At 33.2% G+C, this 26,182-nt stretch overlaps 2 protein-coding genes across 5 annotated transcripts; one reads left to right on the top strand and one right to left on the bottom strand.

Annotated features, from left to right (window-relative positions):
* The first annotated feature begins 295 nt into the window (after nucleotides 1-295).
* LOC127242701 (auxin-induced protein PCNT115-like) lies at nucleotides 296-3,358 on the top strand. The gene is made up of 5 exons (XM_051262356.1): nucleotides 296-655; nucleotides 850-1,056; nucleotides 1,725-1,897; nucleotides 1,977-2,079; nucleotides 2,867-3,358. Exons 1-5 carry the CDS (start codon nucleotides 443-445, stop codon nucleotides 3,194-3,196), a joined length of 1,026 nt encoding a protein of 341 aa, XP_051118313.1. The 5' UTR covers nucleotides 296-442; the 3' UTR covers nucleotides 3,197-3,358.
* A 361-nt stretch (nucleotides 3,359-3,719) lies between these two features.
* On the bottom strand, nucleotides 3,720-15,052 carry LOC127242622 (DNA topoisomerase 3-beta). Of its 4 annotated transcripts, XM_051262225.1 has the most exons (15): nucleotides 14,824-15,052; nucleotides 14,639-14,695; nucleotides 13,662-13,765; nucleotides 12,629-12,722; nucleotides 11,201-11,300; nucleotides 10,208-10,448; nucleotides 9,857-10,019; nucleotides 9,657-9,776; nucleotides 8,899-8,978; nucleotides 7,647-7,925; nucleotides 5,884-6,052; nucleotides 5,599-5,727; nucleotides 5,287-5,499; nucleotides 4,604-4,783; nucleotides 3,720-4,517 (listed from the first exon to the last, which is right to left on the bottom strand). In XM_051262225.1, exons 1-15 carry the CDS (start codon nucleotides 14,842-14,844, stop codon nucleotides 3,888-3,890), a joined length of 2,580 nt encoding a protein of 859 aa, XP_051118182.1. In that variant the 5' UTR covers nucleotides 14,845-15,052; the 3' UTR covers nucleotides 3,720-3,887. The 4 variants fall into 4 exon arrangements, with proteins under 4 accessions (XP_051118182.1, XP_051118184.1, XP_051118183.1 ...); XM_051262227.1 differs by lacking the exons at nucleotides 14,639-14,695; nucleotides 14,824-15,052 and adding an exon at nucleotides 12,994-13,077; XM_051262226.1 differs by lacking the exons at nucleotides 14,639-14,695; nucleotides 14,824-15,052 and having other exon boundaries at nucleotides 12,629-12,717.
* Between the last annotated feature and the right edge of the window lie 11,130 nt (nucleotides 15,053-26,182).

Genomic DNA, 26,182 nt, shown 5'->3' with positions numbered 1-26,182 from the left:
ATCATCTATATTAAATTACTCACTCTCTTAATATCTTTGTCGTCTATATTAAATTGGAGCTGTTTGGATCGGCTTATCTACTCTTCCAAACTGGGCCGCTAGTCACCTCCGGAGGTTCAAAAATATTTGAAAATAACAAATAACTCCGAAAGCCCGATAATATTTGGGAGTAACATATTTATAAGATTTTATTAAATATTTATTATTTTTATATTTTGAATGATTCAAAAAAAATTCAAAATTTCGAGAAGAATTCTTGGAAGAATGGCGTCAATATCATGGCTAGCGTGGCGACCGAAATAGAAATCGGCGGTAGTCGGTCACGCTGATTTAATTTAAGAAGGCGACAGCCGACAAATGAGAGCAGGCAACAAAGTAACTCGCTCGCATCGCATTCCTATCCTATCCAAGCTCATTAATCAATCAGTCGAATCATCACTTCATGGCGAATGTGGCGAGAATCAAGCTAGGGCAGGGGCTGGAGGTCTCCAAACAGGGGCTAGGATGCGCGGCGATGACTGGCAGCTACGGCCCGCCCAAGCCCGAATCGGAGATGATTGAACTCATCCGCCACGCCATCAACTCCGCCGGCGTCACGTTTCTCGATACTTCCGACGCCTACGGCCCCTACCACAACGAGATTCTCGTCGGCAAGGTTGCTTGCTTTCTAGCCCTAACTCTACTCAGTACTCACTCTATTACTAGCTATTTATTTTGAATATAAAAAGCTTTTGTTCATTCTATCAGTAGTTTTCCATGGTTGAAAGTTGGATATGGAAATTGAAACTGGTTAGATAGATCAAAATGCATTGCATAGCATAACTACTTCAGTTTTCATCATCAATGTAGGCTTTGAAAGGAGGGGGAATGAGAGAAAAAGTGGAAATAGCTACCAAGTTTGGAATATCAAAGAATGAGAAATGGGAGTTGGAGATAAATGGTCGCCCCGAATACGTGAGAGCTTCATGCGAGGCTAGCTTGAAGCGCCTCGATGTTGATTGCATCGATCTCTATTATGCTCATCGGATTGATACTCGTGTGCCCATCGAAGTCACTGTGAGTACTCCTCAGATATGCATACAACTATTGATTTTCTTGTTTTACAGGAGTATTTGATTTTAATTTATATACTCCCTCCGTTAAACTGCAAGGTTGAATATTAATTATTATATCAATACGTAGTATAAATCAAGAGAAAATGACACAAAAATACGTCTAGTCTCTTATAATACGAATACAATGATATTTGTAGAGTAAATTATTCAAATATTCAGTGTCGCAATGATATAAGTATAATGACGCAAAAACCAAATGACAACCTTGCAGCGGGATGGAGGGAATAGTATTTTTATCTAATATATTGTGAGGGGAAATAGTGTGAGTACTCACTTATATATTCATAAGATTGTTGATTTTCTTGTTTGGCGACCATGATTTACATTTGATTCTTATTTTGATGTGATATTTTGTAAGAGATATAATCCTAAGATTGTTGATTTTCTTGTTTGGCGACCATGATATATATAGTTTCAACAATATTTTGATGTGATTTTTTGTGAAAGGAAATAATTTATTTTTATTGGGAATGATTCATTTTAAGAAAATTGAAATGGTTGGTTTGCATCCTATTGGTTTCTCACTGTATCTTGTGCGGTTGTGCCTACCTTTTTGGACCCCTAGTTGAGTTTCTTGATGCAATAGTCTCTGATTTTATGCTCGACAAGATGGGAGAACTTAAAAAACTTGTCGAAGAGGGAAAAATAAAGTACATTGGCCTCTCCGAAGCCTCTGCTTCGACAATCAGAAGAGCTCATGCTGTTCACCCGATAACTGCTGTTCAAAATGAGTGGTCTTTGTGGGCAAGAGATATAGAAGAAGAGCTAGTTCCGACATGTCGGTATGGATATTTTTTTTTTTTCCTTAAAACATTTGTTATTTTCTTTTAGATTATGTTCTGATTGTGTAATGAATTTCAGAGAACTCGGCATTGGAATCGTTCCTTATAGTCCCCTTGGGCGCGGCTTCTTTTCATCGGGTCCAAACGTGGCTCAGAACTTGCTAGACAACGACATCCGCAAGGTTGGCGCATATCTTAATCCTTTCAAACCTTAACCAAAAATTTTGATTCTAATTGTGCATGTGTAGGTTTTATTTAGAAGCTATTTTGGGGACAAACTTACGTGTACTGAATTGTAAATTTGTAGTGCAAAAATAAAGATGAAAACCAAAATAAACATAGCCTATATTCGTCAGTTTGGTGGCCATTAAGATGTCGATTAGAGTTAACCAGCACGGGATAATAGTATAGTCAATAGACAACATATATAATATTTAATTTCAGCATAAAATTATATAAATTAATAGCTCATGTCATATACTCCCTCCATACCAGAAGAGTTGTCTTTGTTTTTCCATTTTCGTCCGTCCCAAAACAATTGTCTTGTTTCCTTATTTAGTAATCGTGGTCCCCACTTTATAACAAAATTATTCGTACTTTTCCAAACTATCCCTATTTATTACTCTAATTTACTTTTTAAAATCCTTCAAAAAGTAAGGACATTTTAGTCTTTTACGTTCTATTTTATATCCACTTTTCAATTAAATACTATTATTCCTTAATTCTCGTGTCAACTTCCAACAAGAAGCTTCTTCTGGGACGGAGGGAGTATTAATTAGTACAACACACTACATATTATGAATTGATAGTACGTAGTTATATGCTATTTAGGGTATGTTTGTTCGTGGTTTTTTTACAATAAAAAATTAAATTTGAATAGTTGTTTGATCTGATGCGCATAATATTATTATGTGTTGACTTGATTAATTTAATTAATTAGCATGATGCTTATTGCATTCGATCTTGTAGATCCATCCGAGGTTCCAGGGCAAAAATCTCGAGAACAACACGGTGGTGTACGAACGTGTGGCAGAAATGGCGACAAGAAAAGGATGCACTCCGTCTCAACTAGCATTGGCATGGCTTCACCACCAAGGAGACGACGTGTGCCCTATCCCGGGTACAACCAAGATCCCAAACTTGAACCAAAACATCGGAGCTCTCTCTGTGAAACTAACTCGGGAAGAGATGAATGAGTTGTGCTCGTTGGCTGATCTTGTGAAGGGAGATCGGCATCCCTTGATGTCGACTACCTGGATACAAGCCGACACCCCGCCGTTATCTTCTTGGCAAGGTTAGCGGCAACCATACATACATGTACTGCTTCTAATTTCTAAAGTGCCATTGGTAGGTTTCCAAATATACTCTCAATAAATTCTCAATTAAATGCAATAGTTTGCAAACTATGTCATTGAGGTTGTCTTTCTATAGGGAAAATTGCAAAAAAATATTTCACATGCATACTCTATTGTTCTGTATTTATTTTGCTATACAATTAAAATATTTTGACTAAATTGCATAAAATCGTAATTTCATTAAATTGCGCCAAAATTTTCAATTGCCTTCAACTCTTTTGTGTGGTTTCAAAAACTTTGCGTCTAACGCTCGGATTTAATGGTATTTGATCTAAAAATATCCAAACTGGCGAATAAATTTTAATGAATTTTTGCCCATATTCTAAAAAGCACAAATACAGTTAAATAAAAACCTCCTACAGAAAATTTAGCTCAATTTGATAAAACCAAACTAAATATTTTTATAAAAATTCATTTTAACATAAAATCAATCAGCTTCGTTACTTACCACGTTATTTGTGTGCGGGTGTGTTGTAAAACCAGTTCAGAAATACCCTTACAAAAAAAGGTAACTGTTGTCAGCATACAGTCTCCCTCTATTACTTACTGTGCCATCAAAACTTCTAGAAATCCACACGAAGAATAGCGGCTGCGAGTTATAAAGTTATAGAGAAAATCCAAAGTTTTCGAGCGGATTAGAAGTCCCGGAAACTCATTTTGGGGTCTTGTTTCTTGGCATTTCTACCACCACCTCTTCCACCTCTCCCCCTCCGCCCTCTTCCCCGACGTCTAAAAAACGACTTCCCGTGCTTCATTTCCACAAGCGAATGCAATAACTCGTCGCAAAGAATGCAGCCGGCGTAAGACGTCGCCCCATCCTTCAACGGGGTGTTCTTTTTATTGAAATCCACCTCGAGGATAGTCGAGTCGCACTCGGGGCAACGCTCCCGAGTCGTGGAGATTTTATGAGCGCCTTCCGGAAGGGCGACGAGACAGTTGCACATATTGCAGTAAAGCCTCCATTTCGGCGCGCTGATCGGGTCGAGAACCAGCGTGCCTTCACATTCCGGGCAAGCACAGACGCCTCGGGATATCATCGAGTGCTGGCATGTCGGGTGAGGGCAGAGGAAACACGGCATCCCGCCTCCCTTACCCAAGTTCGCTGCCGCAGCAGATTTTCCCGAACCAAAGAGTTGATCGATGCCTTCGAACGGAGGGTTGTTATAGCAGTAGGGGCAGAAAGGAAAGGATTTACCGTCAGGGCCGGCCATCGAGAAGATCAGAAGCTCGAAGTTATCGAGAGGGCATGTAAGCTCCTTGTACAGCTGAAATTCGGGAAAAAACACGAGTCATACAAAAATGAAGAACATGAAACACAAACGACGTGCTCGTAATATATGTATTTGAATACCTTGATTGTACCCTTTTGAGGGGTGTAGTAAATTTCCTCGCACGTGCCGCAGTATAGCCTGGACGGCTGGGACGAGATATGCTTCATGTAGCGCAAACAACTACCGCATTTGCTAAGCACGCGGCCAGATTCGGAGAGGGGAGAGAACTCAGCTTCGAACAATGCGTCCATGTTCTCGATCTGCGTCGCACAGGAAGCTTGCATTTAAGGAACAGAAGCAATATTCCATATCGAACATAAAAATTAAAAAAAAATAAAAAATAAAAATTGCATCAAGTTCATCGTGCAATTATTAGATTCGGGGTTCAATCAAGTTTCATCGAATAAATAATGGCGTGAGTACTAAGGGAATCATGTTTCTTTGAAAGAGGATTAAAGAAGGGATTCATTACCAACGTAAGTATCATTAGATCAAAATAAAAAATGGAAAGAAAAATATGAAACATAAGAAACATCGATGATGACGAGGAGCATAAATAAACAGAATATATCTAAACTAGCTGAAGCAAAACAAGTGCAAAGTACAATATGAAAACAAAAAGCATATTATTTCTTTGAACTTTGGCTTAAACCAAAAAGAAAAAATGAGGGACATAAGATGTGCATTGTAATTCGCAACTGGAAACAAAACCTAAGCTCGACAAAAAAAAAAAAAAAAAAAAAGTAGACTTCAAATTTGTTACCTTTTCCACAAAATAACTGAACTTCCTCATAAATTGCTGAATCACGTGCTGCACGACTAGAGAGCTATCAGCTTGACCTTTAGCTACAAGTCCAATCTGCTGCTCAATGAAACTTCGGATGTCGGGCAAGCAGAGATCTGGGTCTATACATTGGTAGCCTCTTATTAAGCTGATACCTAATGCAGTGGGAACCAGTCTTCGTCCAGCTTGGACCTACCGTTGAATTACGAAAGATAACATGTGTTCCAACTCGCATACACAGGTAAAAATGTAAAAGAGATTTCTATTGGAGCAGTGCACAGAATAACAAACCTGTACGAAATTGCGCTCACAGATATTGTTGATATGAACAGGAATGGATGCATCTGTCCCTATTCCATTTTTCTCCATCAATGAGATGAGTTCACTTTCAGTAAGGTAATCCGGGGGTCTCGTACTCCCCTGGACATTAAGGTACTTACTGGTCAGTACTTAGTACGCACACTTGTATGATAAATACAAGCTTCAAAGTTCTCATTGTTCGTAGTTAAAAGAGAATTTAATGTTCCAGTTGCAGCTAAAACTTCTGTAGATTTTATATAATAGGTTATAAAATACCTCATCTATTTCAACTCTTGATATGTCGATCTTCTGCCCTTCAGCAAACTGAGGTATATTTATCTCAGTCACTGCCAACCACGGCATAATGGACGTGAACCCTTTGGCCAGGACATGCTGTCCAACACAGTGGAATGATTCTCCACCAGATTCAAATTCAACATTTATTCTGGAGGAACAAAATAAATAAATTTGCAGATTTAATCATACAGCGAAGAAATTGCTAGGTGAAAATAAACACACACGTAGATAGTAGCATCTATTGAATCTTTCCCACTATGAAAGAAATTGCACTGAGATCTCCATTTACTTACAGACATCTATAAATATACCAATTCTGCATATTAAGAATTCATTGTTATATTTACAAAGTACAACAGTTGCTCTTTCCATTCCAAGTAGCAAACTGAGCAGTAAAAAGTAAAAGTTTATATGTAACAAAGATGATATAAACAGTAAATGGTCTAAGTATGTAATCACGAGGAGAATTTCAAGATGAGGCAACTGGGAACGTAATTCCCATGTTCTATCGTTCTTAACCACATGATTATACAGTGCCATATGATTAAGTCTACCAATAATTTCCTCTTGGCTTGAACTTGAGACTGGAGGTATAAATCAGAATGTAATTAAGATTACTAAATAATATACTATGACAAACTGATTTTCCAATATGCCCCAAATGAATAGAAACACAAAGTACTGCTTAGAAGCATGGCGACCAAACACTTAAATTAACTACCACTGCTATCTGGATATGCTAAGGTAGACACCAAATCCCACTATGATAGAGAAAGAATACAAATGTTAGATAAAAAACAAGAAAATAGTAAGTTATCATCCATTCAATCACAAGCTAAATTTCAGATTCAGAAAAATATAAAACTTACTGCATCAAAACATAAAATCATTTGAAATACTGAAAATTGGAAATGAGAACTCCTCAAATTCATTATGGTCAATTTATTAGTAATGATGCAGATCGAATTAATAAAGCTATCAAAGAATCAGATCAGTTGGAACTCTTCCCGATACAGATTGTCCTCAAATCCAAGCTGGCTGAGATGGATAATTTCGGGTTTTCGGCTAGAATCATGTCCATTTATTTTATTTTAATATTTCGTTATTTAGCTTAGTCGATATTCATCATATAGAAGAAAAGAAACCCCTATAAATATAGGCCTCGGCCCTGTGCAGTGTACAAATTAATTAATACACGAAAAATTTTCCTTAAAACTTCTCAAGAACTGGACTGTAAACAATATTGTCGTTTAACAGTCGCATATCTGACCTGATGATACCAAACAACCGAGCCATAATGCATTTGGAAAAACTCTATGCATAACCCAGATGACTATCCAAAATATTATATTCTTATACTTGGATGAACCATATAATGCACCATAAAATATATGAGAAATAGAACTAGTAACACAATTCATTTAGCTAATTTTGACGTAACCTTAAATGAAGGTTTACGAAAACATCCTAACGATGATCTTAGCATCAGATAATCATTAAAATGCCTAGGTCTTTTGTGTTAAGGCCCTTTCGTACATGTTTACTCATTGAAATATATTTTGATTAGATATTTTAGTTGACAAATCTAAATAATATCAGCTAATATATCTATTCAAAATATATTTCAACACCTTTATTAGCTTTTCACATAAAAATGCAATGTGACATGACTTTTGATTGGTTGGCGGCTTTTACAAGCACTAGAGCACCAAAGATGAATTTAGCAGATGAAAATATGTTACCTGCTGTATTTGCAATCAGGAGAAAGAGTTCCAAGGAAATGTTGACAAACGTACTGATAGAGCTTCCACATGTCATGTCCGAGCATATCCTCAGTAGCTGAGCATATTGGAGTAATTGGAGGATGATCGCCAGCATCAGTCCCTGAGCGCGGTTTATGATAGCCATCAGAAAGAAGCTGCCGCACATAATCACCCCAAACTGGATTTCGGACAAGTGCATCAAGAGTGCCTTTGTAGTCAAACGAAGAGGGATATGCAGTACTCTCTGTTCGGGGATAGCTTATACCCATTAAGAAAGACCACATATGCAACAAAGTCATGTCATAATCAGGATCAGAAAAGCTGATTCATCATAATTAAAGTATTTTATCACCATATTATAGAATCTATCCAGTAAACAGTCTTCCAATTGCAAAGTATTTTATCACCGTAATAATACATAGTTTATTTATCAACTAAATAGCCTTGTTGCATTTTAACAATGTTTTTTAACTATTCATTCTTTAGTAAAAATATATTTTTCTTCTACAAAACATCACATTCAATGCCTACTTTTTTATTCAAAACATTACATTAAAATTAAAATATTGACTGCATAGATAAACATTAATATACATGAAGTTAGATTATGATCGGAGATGTTAGACAGTAGGATAAGATTATTACTCTTAGATATGTGTGTAAACACTGTAACCTCATGCTGTGGAATACCAAGAACTATATTCACATATTTAATATATTCTGTGCACAAATCAACAATGCTCACCGTGCATCGTCATGCAACTAAGACTAGAGCTATTACGTGCATTGCAACATGCAGTTTGTGGCAGAGTAGAAGCATGAGTAATAGCATAAATATATTAATTTGTCATACTACTGTTATCTCAAGAAAAAACATGAACAAAGGAAATAAAGCACATTACACTTGGTAAATAAAAATAAAGGATTCGGCTGATCGGAAAATTTTAGCACTGGTAACAAATTCCACAATTCCCGAGACACATTCAGAACATAGATAAGCACTTATATGGAATACTTAAATGCTTCCTTCTTTTAAAATTTGCCCCGCCTTATATCATGTTATTCCATATCATATTCCTGAAACAGATGTTGGCAAAGCAGAAATATAATGATAGAGAAATCAGATAAAATTGAAATCATTTGGATGAATTCTCACATTTTTTGAACAGGAAGATGTTTCAAAATCCAAATCATGGTATAATAAGATAAAAAACTGTGGAAAGTTAAAAACCTGATGAAACCCTGTGTGTACAAACGCTCAGCCAACTGCATAGCTAGCTGTGGTCCAAACCCCAAAGCACTTGAAGCTACCTGCACTAATCAAGACACGCCACCCATGTAGTTGTCTAGAAGTAGATATTTATAGGTTAAAGCAGATATTTTTGCCAAATTTGGGGAAAATGTACACCAATGTTAAATCCACCAAGGATTGTACACACGATCAAGGTAAATTAGACTCACGTGCCAATTGGACAGGTAAACATAGAGGGCTAGCGAAAAGGATTTTACAACCACCTCCTCTCCCCTAAGTGCGTAGTACCATGTTATAAAATTATAAGACATGCATCAAATGAATGTACTTATGAATGTTTGTATAATATATCTTACACAAGCCTTCACACCTTGGTTGTCCATCATATTCCATTTATCTATGACGACCATATCTGTAAGTTTATCATATAAGCCACATTCTAGATTCTCAATGGATACACAAACCCACACCAACACGCAGAATACCCCATTCTTAAACATGGCCAGGTCCATGTTGTTATCATGTGAACACAACCATGGTAATGTTTGCACCTTCCTTCCTGCTGCCGCAATGTAAACTCTAATATTCATGGGGAACGCATACATAATTTACACGGAAGCCGAGATGTATCCAAAAACCAAAATAGTGTCAAAGAAGCATATATATTATTTTGGCAGTTAAGGATAAGCAATCCAAAGCATATGAAATTAAATAATACACAGTTCGAATGTTCTGACCTTCAGAAGGTTCACTGTATTGAGTCCAGTTGGACGACCTTTTGTCTCCTGTTTTTCTGATATACCAGTAACTTTTAGGACTCCGGCGTCTTTTACAAAGTTTTGGAACATCAGTGTAACCTGTAATGTGTAAATTTTACAAGCAGTTAAGATATCATGCACTACAACAAGTATGGAAACTTTCAGATAGAAGACCTCACATCTGAGTCAAATAACCTGCGGCGTCCCCAATCTAATTTAAGTTCATAACCTTTGTGCATTATGTAAGGATGCAACACCCAAAACTTCTCCGGTTTAAAAGTTGTAATTTGCAGGTGTCGTTGCACGCAGAAGCCAAGAGTGGGAGTTTGGCATGGTCCATAACTGAAATTACAACCACAACATTATTTTAGTTTACATCTTACAACCACATCTCAGTTGATGCTATCTAAAGACAAGATCCATTACACAACAAATGTTGATGGAGAAAATAGCACAAAGTAGGAATGTCAAATATCCGGGAAAGATAAATATATATATATATATATATTGGATTAGGTAAATAGACTGACGAAATAACTCTTGAATCCAGGTTCCCATATTTCCCACTGAAATAGCTTGTCTGAAATCGAGTGAAGGCAACACCAACTTTCAAATCAATCTCTTGGCGAGCATCCACGGCCAATGCTTCATTCTTGTTAGGTTCAACTAGGTTATTCATGGCCTTCAGAATATCCTTCTCAGCCACAGATGAAAACCGAGCACGATAAACTTTTTTACCGTCTTTAGAGTGGAACCCGGTGCACTCAATGACTGAAAGAAAATTTTATATACATACATAAAAGGGAAATGTCATACAACAACAACAACAAATTGGCTGAGGAAAATTTTCATACCATAATTTAACCAAAATTAGAGAAGCGTTCATCATCTAATAGCACGATCATCAAATATTCAGACAACTGGTCAATATAAAAAATTAGTACAATAATAATTTTTTTAAATGCCATATTTTTCGTTGATGCATTCATTGTCATCTATCTCCAGACATGATTATCTCGGACACTTTATTACTTTATTAACGCTAAGAGTTTGTTTACATGAAGATTTTTTCCTGGCTGTTTTTCCGATTCAACACCCCAAATTTACTCAAAAAAAATCACATCCAACCCTTAGTTCACCTCAAAAACAACAAAACCAAAAACCACAATAAAATATCAAGTAAACAAACCCTAGATTAAACAACCTACATCGTTTAACTAACCATGTACTCGGTCAGTTCCCTGATTTAGTGACACACCTAGATAGTTATCCTGAAATGCATAAACATAATATCAGATGAGTCATAGTCATCTGAGTAGAAAGCCACATTACACCTAGTGATCAAGAAATATCTAATTCAATAAGTTGGTAGGAAGATCTAGAATATATATTTATCTAACCCTATGTTTCAGCAGACAATACCTAAGATCTCCTTGTGGGTGCCATAGTGCTAGAAACAGTTTATGTTGTTGCAAAATGTAGTAGTTAGAGCTACCAATAAAAAATAAATAAATAAAATATACCTTCAAAACATATATTTTCTCCTTCACGATCACAATCCAACCACAATACCAAGTGCCCACAACCACGACTTTCTTGGCTTAAATGCCTACAAATATGGGCCTTCCTCCAAAAGCAGGTTGGCAATTGCATATTTAGTTGACAAAATTAAAAATAAAATTAACACGAATAGCATCAAAACTGGAACAAAAGAGCTGTAATAATAAAGTAACATGACTCAGAGATAATTTTAATAATTATCGCCATGCACCTTGTCATCAAAGGCACACACGACCCTTGCACTTTCAGTGGAATTAACACAGAAATAATCATTCTCATATGCACATGATCTAGCCCCCTTTTCCGTTAGAAGAATAGGTAGATCATAATAGATTAGCAAATCTAACTTTAGCCAGGAGCCTCTTCTACTAACGCTCTTGCTTTTAACTAAAGGGTACCACTTATTACTCTTACTATGCTAACTCCCTTGAGTGTTGGCTGTTGCTGTGAAAGCCAACCAATTGTGGACCTGTGCTCTATCTCAAGTCGTCACAATCCTTAGATTAATATTAGGAAAGAACATGGTACAGGATACCCATACAAAGAACAAATAATTGTAAAACAGAAGGGGTACTAATAATGGTCAAAATGGTGTCAAACAGGAGGAAATGATAAGGAGAAGATCCATCTGACTTTCCAACGGCTACCCAGATGACTTGTTTTGGCTCCCAGGATGCGATACTATTTGGCTGAAGTCGGTCAACAAGCATATTCATTTTGTGGCTGGTAATCTTCAATAGGATTGACAGCAATGATAACTATCGGATTTAGTATTCTATTTTTTAGTGTAATTACCTAAGGCTATGATGGTAACAGCAACTAGATAAGGATTTCTATGGGTCAAGGTGCACATTATGGATACTGGACAATGATGAATAGCATGTCACATCCTCGTTCTAAATAAGTCTTTCTGATTAGTTACCGTACCCTGTTCAATATCCATTACATTTACACATATTAGACTATCTTCACTTGGCATTTAAGTGCATATGTTAAGTGATATATTTAAATGTTGAAAAGTAACCAGCTGTGCACACAAGAAATCAAAAGTACAGATGTTAAGGCACTTCAATTAGTTACAAATTAAACAACCACCTCCACATTTTACAAATACCTTTCTTAGCGGTAGCGCATATTATTTTAATCCCTAATCTCCAACATTTTAATTACTGTCCAACTTTAGAATTATGCATAAGAGAGAAAACATATAAATATAGATCAATTCTACCTATATACAGCTTACTGTGCAGCAACCCGTATGCACCTTCATGTATTCCATATAGATGTCATATTTCCAAACCATGATTAAAAAAAAGGCCCAAGTCCTTACAGCATTGTAAAACTAAAACAAAGATAACATCTAGCATGAAATAAATAAATAAACTTTCAACCTTTGGTGTTGATTCTGTTTTAATAATCGGTGCTTCAAAGAGCTCCATTGGATTTGTGGCATTCCAATCTTGATAGCGTCCAGGAAAATCTACACTACACTTCCAAAATTAGATATTATCAAAGTCAAAGATTGTGATCCTAGAAATTTTTGGAGCAAAATATGTAGAATAACTTTCACAGCCTTTAATTTTTTATAAGCCTATTCTACAATGGATTTTCCATCCAAAATAAATGCATAAATAATATAAGCAAGAGTCTTGTAATGGGAAATGACAAATAGGAATTGAACTAATATTCATAGTTGTTCTTTGGATTACCATATTGATAAAAGTTAAGGATTGAGCCTTAAAAATATAATACTCACATGAGCTTTAGGCAGGATCCAAATTTGTTTTCCAATGGAAAACTTCATAATTCTTATTGCGATTGCCAGGTGCGAACCAAGTTACTACCACAACCATACACTTTGTTATTCCATTAGCACATTTTAACATTAAATTACTGACCAGAACAAAATAAACTTCCACTTTCATCTTTAAAATATCCTAAAGCAACTATCATCATACAACATTGGACATCCAAAGACTATAAATAACTACAGATTTTATCAACATTCTAACGATAAAGATTTATTTTACCAAAATAACATTGCCAGCTCACAAATGGATGGAAATATTGCACGTAAAACACCCACACATATAAAAGCATTATTTGCATACAATAACTTAATCATTAATATTAATTCTTTCATCAATTTTTAAATAATACATTTATATACAGTAAATAAACAGAAAAGTCCCGTGTCAGAATCTCACTACCATCCACTTTTTGAAAGATAATGTTTAGCTTTAGAACAAAACAGCAATAGCAAATTTGAGGACAAAGTGTATTCTTAGAGTGGCTAATACAAACAACCTTTTGCCTTAAATTAGGCTGTCATTCAAGGTCATGAAATTTCCCTTGAATGTTATTCGTTTTATAAGATAGTAAAATATCTAAGTAGCAAGCGCTTAACTGAAGTAAATTAGAAACCTGAAAACATGTCCAATTACGGATGTCACTTTAAAGTGCACAGAGAATCCCAGAAACACTCCATCAAACTCATGGACCTCAGTACTCCCTCTTCGAGATGACATCTGCAATGAAATAAACCATTTAAATTTGCATGATCTAAAATCATTGTCAATTCTAAATGAATTTCCTACAAAAATTCAAAGTGGAGAGACAATGAATGGATAGATGATGTCGAAGAAAACATATGTAGCTAGAAGAAAACATATGTAGGTAGAAGAAAACATATTGATGAATTGATGACATTGACTGACCAAATGCAAAAGAAAATAGTAAAATACATTTTTGTAGACACACACACCAAAAAGTCATGCACTTTCCTGATATTTATCAAAGCGTTCAAGCTCAGTGAGGTCATTTTAAAACCATCCATAATCCACTATCTCACCAATTAAGTAATTTCTAGTGAAATTCCTAACTGCAGCAATACTGAACAAGACAGATCAATTCATATAAAAAACAATTGAATGATAGCATTGTTTAGAACACTGGAATTTGATAAACTGCCCATTAAGGAAGCAACAACACAACATCAAGATTAAAAAAAAAGCACATCAAAGAAGCAGAAACAAAATCGATATCAAAAATAACCAAAAGGCAGAGACATACTGAAAAAGAAAAAACCTAACCACAACAAATGAATAAAAAACCAAACAAAAAACTCGAAATGCTACCAACTATGCCAGATGATGGAACTAGCTCAACAATTTCATGGGCTGACAAAATAGAAGGACCATAATTTACATAAAATTTAATTTCTGACAAAACAACACTCTTCTCTATTTTCCCTTTCCAATAAAACATTCTTGATCAATCCGAATAAGGCAGCTTTACAAGAACACACAGTAAATGTCACAAACTCACATACAATCAATCATAAGACCATACATACATACATACATAGTGAGAGAGACACACACACAAGATAAGAGCCTTACTCGACCACCAGACAGAACTGAAGCAATTGCTAGAGCAATGCTTGGCTTCTCGGCCACCTGAATTCATTAAATTACAAAACCGAAGGCGTAAGAACAATTCCAAAAAAAAAAAAAAAAAGTAAATGACATCCAGATAAATGATATCAAACAATTTTAGCTTATATCGTTCTTCCTTTGCACCGTACCATAAGAACTTTGGGAGCCATTTTCCAAGCCAAAGGTTCTCCGTAGTAACTCAAAATGTTCAATAGCTACTGGATAGTAGGTGTTAGATTCCGCGCTCAATAGTATTTGTCGTGTAACTCAAAATCAAACCCCACCCTGCAATGGCGACGTGTATGCCATTGCCAGCAACGAGAGGAAAACGCGAAGAAAAATGAAACGGGCAGGGGATGGATTCCAGGTCTTCCAACTATGCCCTCTATTCTCTCTGTATTCGATTTTATATAATTTTTAAAATTTATAAATAACACTTAATATTTTATTAATTTAACTTATAATATAATATTTTTTATTAATATGTTAAATATTGTAATAATAAATTATATACTATTTATTATTTGTATTCTATAATTAATATTATTTTCTTATTTATAAATATTATAATAATTTATAATTATTTTATTATAATTAATTAATTATAAATATTAAATAAATAAATTATTTACTACGGATATCAACTACAAAATTATAATATAACTAAATTACTTTATAAATAATAAAATTAAAATTAACAAAAATAAAATATAATATAATATAATATAATTTTAAAACAAATTTAAATTAAAATATAAATATAATTTATAGATTAATTTATAATCAGTAATAGAAATAACAAAATAAACATAAAATAAAAACAAACAAACAAATAACAATAGTAACGGGTGGAACATAATTCCCTCAGTTTAATTTTTGGCATATGTCACTTCATCTTTCCTATTATAATTACGCTTCGGGAATTGGCCATGAATGGGTGTTCGAAGGTGATTTGGTACAACACATATTCTTCTAATATTTGATATCAGATCAGTGTTCTCTAAGTTGTTGAGTAGGTCTTTTCACCGTTGCAAAGATGAGCAAGGAAGATCGTTCAACGTCGAGACCTTCATTGTTCGATGGGACAAGCTATCAAAGTTGGAAGAACAAAATGAAAGTTTTTTTCATGTTACAAGGTGAAGATGTTTCTGATGCTATAGAGTTTGCATGGTCTCATCCCATGAAGACCATCCAAGATGAAAATAGTATTACCTCTCTTGTGAAGAAACCAAAAAGAAAATGGACTCTAAATGAAAAAGTTGTTGCAAAATGAAAGATCAGTGGTTATGGCATTTTTTAAAAAGAAAGGGATTTCAAGATTATCGAAAGTCTACTTTGTTGAAGGACTTAGTACGAACTTGATAAGTATTAGTCGACTCTGTGATAATGACTTGCATGTGAAGTTTACTAAGGATTCATGTGAAGTTTATGATGCTGGACAGAAATGTGTGATGACTGGTGTTCGATCAAAGAACAACTGTTACCTGCTGGAATATCTTAGAATGGAAGTATTGATATTGAAAGATGATGAGACTATGTTGTGGCACACCAGATTGGGTCATGTCAATCCGCAGAACTTGCTGAGGATCAGAAAAATTGGAGCTATCAGAGGATTATCCAGATTTTCGAAGATGCCCAGTACTAAGTGTGATGACTGTGCAAGAGAAAAACAAAAGAGAGTTGTGCATTCGTCGTTGAAACAACGCTTTAGCAACAACTGTCTAGAGCTGCTGCATATGGATCTCATGGGTCCAGTTGATGTTTGTAGTCTTAGAGGTAAGAAGTATATTTTGATCTGTGTTGATGACTTTTCCAGATATACTTGGGTTGATATCTTGCGTGAAGAAAAGCGATGCCTTTGATGCTTTTGAAAAATTGGGTACAGAGCTCATGAATGAGAAGAAATCAAAGATAGATAGGCTAATAACTGATCATGGAAAAGAGTTTGAAAATCAAAGATTTGTTGTATTATGCAATGGATTGGGAATTAAACATGAATTTTCTGCCCCAAAGACTCTACAACAAAACGGAGTAGTAGAGAGGAATAATCAAACTCTACAGGAGATGGCTAAGTCGATTATGCATGCCAATGGAGTTGCCAAACATATGTGGGCTGAAGCTATTAATACAACTTGTTATGTGATCAATCGAGTTTATCTCAGACCTCATACAGAGAAGACAACTTATGAAATCTGGACTGGGAAGCAACCAAATGTTTCCTACTTTCATACATTTGGGTGTAAGTGTTATATCATGAAAGTCAGGGATCAACTGCATAAGTTTGATACTCGATCATATAAAGGCATATTTTTGGGATACTCTCTGAATTCAAAAGCTTACAGATTGTTCAGCAATAGTACTAAGAAGATGATGGAATATGTGAATGTGATATTCGATAATACCATTTCTGAGAAGAAATCTATACATTCAAATGATGATGATGATGCTCATGTCAAAGTGATTTAGAATCCTCCAGAGTTCAGAACATCCCCTAGATTTAGAATGATCTGCTTTAAATTGGTGACAATAATGCTACAGAAATTTCTGTCAGATTTGATTGGTCAGAACCAGAATGTTCAACGGATGTTACTACAACCAACCAACAACCTGCTGAGGTTGAATCTGATGCATAAGTGAGAAGATATGGTTCCAGAGTTCCACACAACCATCCAATCCATGCAGTTATTAGTGATACGAAGGATGGTCGATTAACTCGAGGTAAACATATTGATTTCAAGAATCTGTCTGGTATGAATTGTTTTGTTTCTACAGTTGAGCCAAAGACAATAAATGAGGCTTTCAAGGATGAATATTGGATTAATGCAATGCAAGACGAGTTGAATCAGTTCACAAGGAATCGAGTTTGGTATTTGGTTGAAAGGCCAACTGATGTGAATGTTATTGAAACAAAGTGGATCTTCAAGAACAAATCATATTAAAAAGGGAATATCACCATAAATAAGGCAAGGTTAGTTGCATAGGAGTACACACAAATTGAAGGTATTAACTACGATGAAACATTTGCTCCTGTTGCACGCATGAAAACAGTGAGATTGCTGGTATCTATTGCGTGTTCCTTAGGATTTACACTCTTCCAAATGGATGTCAAAACAACATTCTGAATGTATGGATTAAGGAGGAGATCTATGTAGAATAGCCAAAGGGATTCGAAGACCCTTTTCATCCAAATAATGTGTACATATTGAGGAAAGCTCTTTACGGATTAAAGCAAGCCCCGAGAGCGTGGTATGAAGGATTGTCCAATTATTTACTTGAAAAGGAATATGTTCGCGGTTCAGCATACAAGACTGTTTATCAAGCTGAAGGGAAAATATCTTATGATTGCACAGGTATATGTCGATGATATCGGGTTTGGATCAACTGCAGAATCCTTGAAGAATGAATTTATGAGGTTCATGGAAGCTGAATTTGAAATGAGTATGATTGGTCAGCTCATTACTTTCCTGGATTACAAGTTAAACAACTAACTGATGGTGTTTTTTTGAGTCAGACAAAATATGCTCAAAATATGATTAAGAAGTTTGGACTTCGAGATTCAAAAGTTGTCAGAACACCCTTAGGACAACAGAATAAGTTGTCTAAGGATAATGGTGGGAAAACTGTTGATCAGAAACTGTACAGAAGTATAATCGAGAGTCTACTATACTTGACAGTTAGTTGCCCAGACATTTCTTTCAATGTTGGCGTTTGTGCAAGGTTCCAATCAACACCTAAAGAATCTCATCTGAAGGCTGCAAAGAGAATCCTCATATATGTCAAAGGATCTACAGAACTTGGGTTATGGTATTCGAACAGGTCTAGGCTTGATCTTATTGGGTTCACAGACTCAGATAGGGTTGGATGTTGTGATGACAGGAAGAGCACAACAGGTGGATGCTTTTATATCGGAGAAAATATTGTGAGTTAGAGTTCAAAGAAACAGAATTCTATAGCGCTATCCACTATTGAGGCAGAATACATAGCTGCTAAAAGTTGTTGTGCTCGATTGTTGTGGATTCGTCAGATGCAGCATGATTATGGTATCGTTCAAGATTCATTCACTGTGTTATGTGACAATACAAGTGCTATTAATATCTCCAAGAACCCTGTTCAGTATGGAAGGACAAAGCACATTGACATACGTTACCATTTCATTAGAGATTTGGTAGAAAATGGTGTAGACAATCTGCAACACGTCAGAACAATTGAACATAAAGCATACATTCTCACAAAGCCTTTGGATGCAGACCGATTCGAGAATCTAAGGAGAGACTAAGCTATGTGTTCATGCCCTCTCTGAAGTTTCATGCATGGTCTTGAAATAAATTCTCCAATATATTTATGATTATTGGAATATTCGTGGTGAATATTGGAGAATAAAAATGATTTGGAAAGAAATATTTTTTTGAAAAATAAAAAAAAAAGGAAGAAATATTGAAAAAAGATTTGATTGGACAATGGTTGATTTGATGGAATGGTGAGTGTTCATTGCACAATCCATTGTTGCTGAGTTGTTGTTGATGCTGCAAAGTTGCTACTACAACAAAGCTGAATCCGAATCAACCGAAGTTGTTGGTGTTATTTCCAATGTTGCTGCTGCAACCATTCCCCAACAAACAAAAGAAGAATAAATCTATGAAAAAGGGACAACTGAAATTGTTTATGAAGCAAGAGAAATTCCTGTTGATGATCTTGATGATATTGCTGAAAAATTGTTGATGACACTAATGAAGTTGCTGCTGCAACCATTTTTCAACAAAGTGAATGTCCTTGTTATTTTTGTCATCTGCTCCCACGAAGGGGGAGTAATGCAAGAAAAGAGATGAGATCATTTTTCCAGGCGAAGTTAGTCAGGTTCCATTAGCTGCTTTACTGATTGTTTTTTTTTTTTCTTTTTTTCTGCTGCAAGAAGTCATGCAGGAACATGTTTTCATCTAGATCATTTTGGGAGATCACCGAAAAAAATCTCCCGTGCCATCAGTCTGCTAGCGAAAGTTGGATTTGCGCTTGATGATGAAGAGGAGGACTCTCAGTCCTCCTACTCCATCATATGCTCACATTTTTGGCATTTGTTGCTCGAGAGGGAGTGATGTGCATATTAAGAGGGAGAATGTGTTGTTGCTTGTGGTCTGTTTTTGTGTTTTGATTATCTGTTAAGTGGTTGTGGAATTGATGTTATCACAACCATTTCATTCGAAAGGCTGTCTGTAGCCTATGCTTTATGTTTGCCTATAAAAAAGGATGAACTTACTGTCTGAAGTATTGGATTGATTGGTTTGGTGTGAGAGTGATTCTCCTGCACATTGGGCGAAGTCCCATATGCCAAAAAAGGGGAGAATGTTGAAACATAATTTCCTCAATCTATTTTTGGCATATGATCACTTCATATTTCCTACTGCTGCCTTTTAGATTTTCATTTGTAGTAACAGGTCTTGTCTGGTTGCTGCAACAGGCTATCAACAACATTGCTTGTCTTACACTCTTTTGATTGGTAAAGCAAACAAGACAAAAAGAGACTATTTTTTGTGGTTAACTTGGGAACATATTTTATACTGAGACACACAATACCATTTATGTATCAAGGAAAATTAATTGCTGACTGCACATGTCAAGTCCGTGGTTGCTACATTGTAAGGTGTGTTTTGAGAGTTGGTTGTTGTGAGGGTTTTGAGAGTATAGTATAGTGAGAGAAAGTGCATTCAATCCTCTCAACCCCAACCCTTCTATTCTCTATATGTTGAGTGAGTGTTAAACACTTTTATCTCGCCGAAAAGTTCCCCGGATGAAGGAGAAATCGAAGTTCTGATTAAGGGAAGCATCCAGATTCTGAGCAGCTGTGCTATTTGGTAGTCGTCAGCACGCGCTTGTGACGACGTATACCTGTGGATGAATTTCCTAGGTAACCAGTATAGTTGTATGGTTAAAGGAGTTTTGGTTGTTTTTGTTAATCAGCACTGATCAGTGATCTTCTCCTGGATTTGAATTCCCTGGATGTAGGTTAGTTATAACCGAACCGGGTAACCAAATATCTTGTCATTTATTATTTTGGCCACTACATTTATTTCGTTGACAAGATGTCGTTACAATTGTAATATAACCACGGTTCGGAAGTTGACCCTTAAATAGGTGTTCGAATGTGTTTTGATGCAGCACCCATTCTCCTAACGAGAACAAATAATTGTACCCTCTATAAGAATTCTTTCATCCCAGAGGGTTTTTCTTTTCATACCTTAGCAAAAATCTTTTCTAATTAAAGATGGTGGAACTATAATTTAAATGATAATTTTAAATTTATACAGGTACTAAATGTGATTTAAGGAAAAATGTTATTATCAAATTGAAAAAGTCATTGTATGGACTTAAACAATCAGGACGAATGTGGTATAACCGTCTGAGCGAATGTTTAATAAAAGAAGATTATACTAATGATCCAATATGCCCATGCGTCTTTATAAAGAAAAATGGATCAAATTTTGTCATTATTGCTATATATGTTGATGATCTCAATTTAATTGGAACTCTTGAAAAGATCCAGATTGCAGTTGAATATCTAAAGAAAGAATTTGAGATCAAAGATTTTGGAAAGACAAAATATTGTCTGGGTTTACAAGTGGATCATGCGAACAATGGAATATTTATCCATCAATCCACATATACCCAGAAGGTATTAAAACAATTTTATATGGATAAGTCTCACTCTCTGAGTACACCAATGGTGGTCAGATCCCTTGATCCCAATACAGATCCATTTAGGCCAAGAGAAGAAAATGAAGAAATACTTGGCCCCGAGGTACCATATCTCAGCGCTATTGGCGCATTAATGTACCTCGCAAATTGTACCATGCAAAATATATCTTTTTCAGTAAATCTATTGGTTTAGTTTAGCGCATCCCCCACAAAGCACCATTGGAATAGTATCAAACACAATTTTCGTTATCTTCAGGGGACTCATGACCTCAGTTTATTTTATTCGAGTGAATCTCGAAATGAATTAATTGGTTATGTTGATACTGGTTATTTGTCTAATCTACACAAAGCAAAATTTCAAATTGGCTATTTATTTACTTATGGTGGAACCGCAATCTTTTAGAGATCTGCTAAACAGACAATAACAGCTACTTCTTCAAACCATGTTGAGGTTTTAGCAATTTACGAAGCCAGTCGTGAATGCGTTTGGTTGAGGTCTATGACTCACCATATTCAGAAAAATTGTGGCTTGATTTCTGATGATATATTACCTCATACAGTATTATTCTAAGACAATGCGGCTTGTATAGCTCAACTAAATGGATGATATATTAAAGGCGATCGGACAAAGCACATATCTTCGAAGTTCTTTTCACTCACGATCTTCAGAAAAGTGGTGAAATTAATGTGCAACAAATTCGATCGTCCGAAATTTTTTCAGATTTATTTACGAAAGTGCTACCGACTGCAACATTCAACAAATTGGTACGAGGAATTGGAATGCGTCGGATGAAAGACATCAAATAAAGTTCAAAATAGGGGAAGTACATTAATACAAAAATGATGTACTATTTTTCCTTCACTATGATTTTTTTCCACAGGGTTTTTTCATAGTAAGGTGTTAACGAGGCACATTCTTTTTATAAAACATCCAAGGGGGAGTGTTGTATACTACGTAGTATACACATGTATATGGTGTGGGTGCTACGTGGGATTCGATGTACTTTCATTTGCCTAAAAATACATGCATATGTTCATTTAATAAATTACACAGACATTCAATTAATTGTATCATCTCAACCTCTCAGCTCTCTCTCTTTATTACATATCTTCTTTTGTTACATTATAATATATTAATATAGATACTAGAGTAATATACACATACATATATTTATTTACCCACCAACGATACTATTATATTATTATTATTTTATAACACCAATTTTAAATTAAAAGAATAATGCAAAATTTTCAAACACAATTATTTATAATTTTTTTTAAAGAAAAAAGGACAAAAAGATCAAATTCAAATTCAAAGCAAAAGTAAATCAACAATTTGTAACCTATCTTTCTTCCCTTCAAAATATGAGGGTAAATTATTTATTGTGTGAAATTCTTATGTTAAATATAAAATTTGCATGAAACACCCTTGCACTGATATTTGATTCTAAATAAAGATTTAAATTATGCAAATTTTATACAAATAAAAAATATAAAATATCTTAAATAATTTTTTAATACAATAAATAAATAATTGATTAATCCTTCCTTTTATAATTTTGGAGACAAATTTTTATCTGAGTTTTATAAAAACTATGAAAATAAATGATTGATCAATTATTTATTTATTTATTTTATTCAAAAAAATTATTTAAAATATTTTGCATTTTTTATTTATATAAAATTTACATAATCATATCAGATCATATATATCATATTAAAGGAGCTCATTGTGGGCTCCACTTAGCAAAAAAACATGAATTTCTAGGGTTTTTGAATTATTTTTCTCTAATTTTCATTGGTCCTATCATTTGATTGGTGTATTGTTATATATAGAGCTTTTTTGATTGATTTATACAATTGTATATACTTTTGAATTTTTTTTAATACTTTAATTGATTGTCATTATATATATATTTTTTAATTAATTATGCACTTTGATTGGGGTTTTTTATTTATATATTTTGTACTTTTTACTTATTATTTTATTTGTATTAAATGTTAAGAGTAGATAATTTATTTATTATAATCTATTATATGTATGTATATCTTGAAATTATGGTTGTATATATTATTTTCAAAATTAAATTATATTTAATTGCTTAAATATGATAACTATTTATAACAATAAAAAGAACATAAAATATTTTACTTTTTTTTTTAATTAGTTGAAATATTTGATTGGCCATTAAAAAATTGTGAATCAACAATTTTTTTTACTTATTTAATATGTATTTTTAAAGAATTATAATTCTTAATAATTTTTTATATGTATATATTATAAACAATTATACAATTTAAATACACGTTTAATTTTTAATTAATATTTTTACTGATTATTTGTTAAAATGATGATATTAATATATTTAATATCTTATTTTATGTATTTTTTTTTCTTACTTGGGAGTTGGGACATTGGATTGATCAATGACCGAGTGTATTATTATTTTATAAATATAATTAGTAATTTATAATTTATTTTATTATCTATTTTAAGAGTATATATATATATATAAATATATTATATGAACAATTTATTTAAATCGTTTTTTATTTGAACATATTTTGTTTTATTTCGTATCTAATAGAGTAGTATATATATATATATATTAATTTATATATTAATTACTTTATTTATTTATTTTAAATTAGTTGAATGAATATATTTATACATGCATATATCATTAATATAGGGAATTCAAAAGACATAAAAAAAATAGTAATAAAAGTTGAAATAATCGAAGGGTTCCAATAATAATGCTTTATAATAATTAGGGTGTGTTTGTTCGAGGGATTTGTTTGGATTTCCACTGTTCATCCTATTTTTTTCCCCAAAAATATCAAATCAAATACCTATTTTTCATTTTTTATATTATATTAAAAATCAATTTTACATTCAAAACATCACATCAATACCTATTTATATCATAGATGACGTTATGTCGCTGGCCGCCGTATTGGTTTGAGTGGCGTGTTTTTATTTTTGTCTATATAATGGTAGGGAACGTATCGCGAAACTTAGGTGGGTGATGGTTCAACATGAAAAATGCTATACAGACACTCTTGGTTGTTCCCTCAGGGTGTGTTTGTTTGGGAGTTTGGATTTTGAGTTGAGATTTGAACAGTAAAAATTTTGAATTTGAATAGTTTGTATGATGTGATATAAATAAATGTTGATGTGATGTTCTGAATGTAAAATTGATTTTTAGTATAATATAAAAAATGAAAAATAGTTGTTTGATTTGATATTTTTTTTAGGGAAAAAATTGGATGAATAGTATAAATTCGATCAAATTTAGGTTGGGTTGTAGGCATTGTCCCACAATGTGAAGGCAATGGTTGTGCGAGTTTTTACTTGCGGTTTATGAGCTCTACAGTATTACTATAAATTTTTGTATATATCTGTATGAAATTTTAATTGATCAGCATAAAAGTCACATCTAAATTTTGATTCTTCTTTGCTCTTCTTCCTTATTTTTATTTATTTTTTTTTTCAGTTTTTTTTAGTACAATTTAAGGAAATTATATTGTATAATCATTATAATCAATAAAAAAAAAAATTAATCCCAATACAATTTAAGTATGTTTACACGTGGATTGAAGTGAGAAAAACATTTTATTGTTAATTAAAATTTATGTAATTAAACAATTCAGAATTAATAAGGGTATTTTAGAAAGTATTTAAGTGAAATTATAAAATAAAAGTTTTAATGATGACTTAAGTGTCTAAAAGTTGGTATATATATAAATTAGTAATTTGGGAAGATAAAAGGTAACGAGTGAAATTAAATGTATATAAATAAGAATGTTAAAAGGGTATATATATATATATATATATTATATTTATTATTTTTATATTATTTAGATAATTTTATATAATTTACATAATTTATTATTATTATTATTTTCTTCAAATTAAAACATAACAATTTAACATACTCCGATTTAATTGGAATCAATTGTTAATTATAATAATCTAAAAATCTATTTACCACTGAGTAATATATACACTGTTTTATTTTATTATTATTATTATTATTTTTTAATTTTAATAATTTAAAAATTTATTTACCTGATATATACATAGTTTTATAAGTGATAAATTAATTTGACTGAATATTTTTATCATTCATTGTTAACAATGTTTTTAGATTAAGAATATTAATATTTTATTAATCATTGGAAGTGCATAAAAAAGTTTTAATATTTTTCTTTGACTTTATATGTAAATAATTGTATATATAATCATATATTTAAAATTTAATACACTAGATACGGTATTTTAAGAGGGTATAATTAGTAGATAATTAAGAATGTATTAGTGAAAATAATTATCCTATATTATAAATAATTATAAATTAAGATTAAGATAAAGATAACTAATTAGTTTAATTAAAATTTAAAAAATAAAATTAAAAAGTTTAAAATAATATTAAAGTGTGTAATTATTTTCCAAAAAAGGAAAGTGACATGGTATGTGGGACGGATAGAAACGGCAACGTGGACATGGTATATGAGACGGAGGGAATAGTATTTTTGTATTAATGTAGTTTTTTTAAAATATGAAATATAGTACTTTTCAGTGAAATAAACGAAAATAGTAAAAAAAAAAACTTTAAACGATATTTATAATTGTTTTGTGTGATATAAATCTATATATATAATGTTTTCGTACTAAAATAAAATTTTAATATAATACTAAATAAATACTCCAATCATCTCACTTAATTTGTCTATTTTTTTCAATTTTCGTTTATTTTACATAATTTGTCATTTTTTTTAAGAAAATATAATTATACATAATTATATTTTTAAATTTTT

This window comes from Andrographis paniculata, unplaced genomic scaffold (assembly GCF_009805555.1).
Source record: "Andrographis paniculata isolate CXL003 unplaced genomic scaffold, ASM980555v1 Contig87END, whole genome shotgun sequence".
In the NCBI taxonomy this organism is placed as follows: domain Eukaryota; kingdom Viridiplantae; phylum Streptophyta; class Magnoliopsida; order Lamiales; family Acanthaceae; genus Andrographis; species Andrographis paniculata.
Note: the sequence above shows the minus strand (reverse complement) of the source record. Positions and strands in the feature narration are given on the sequence as shown.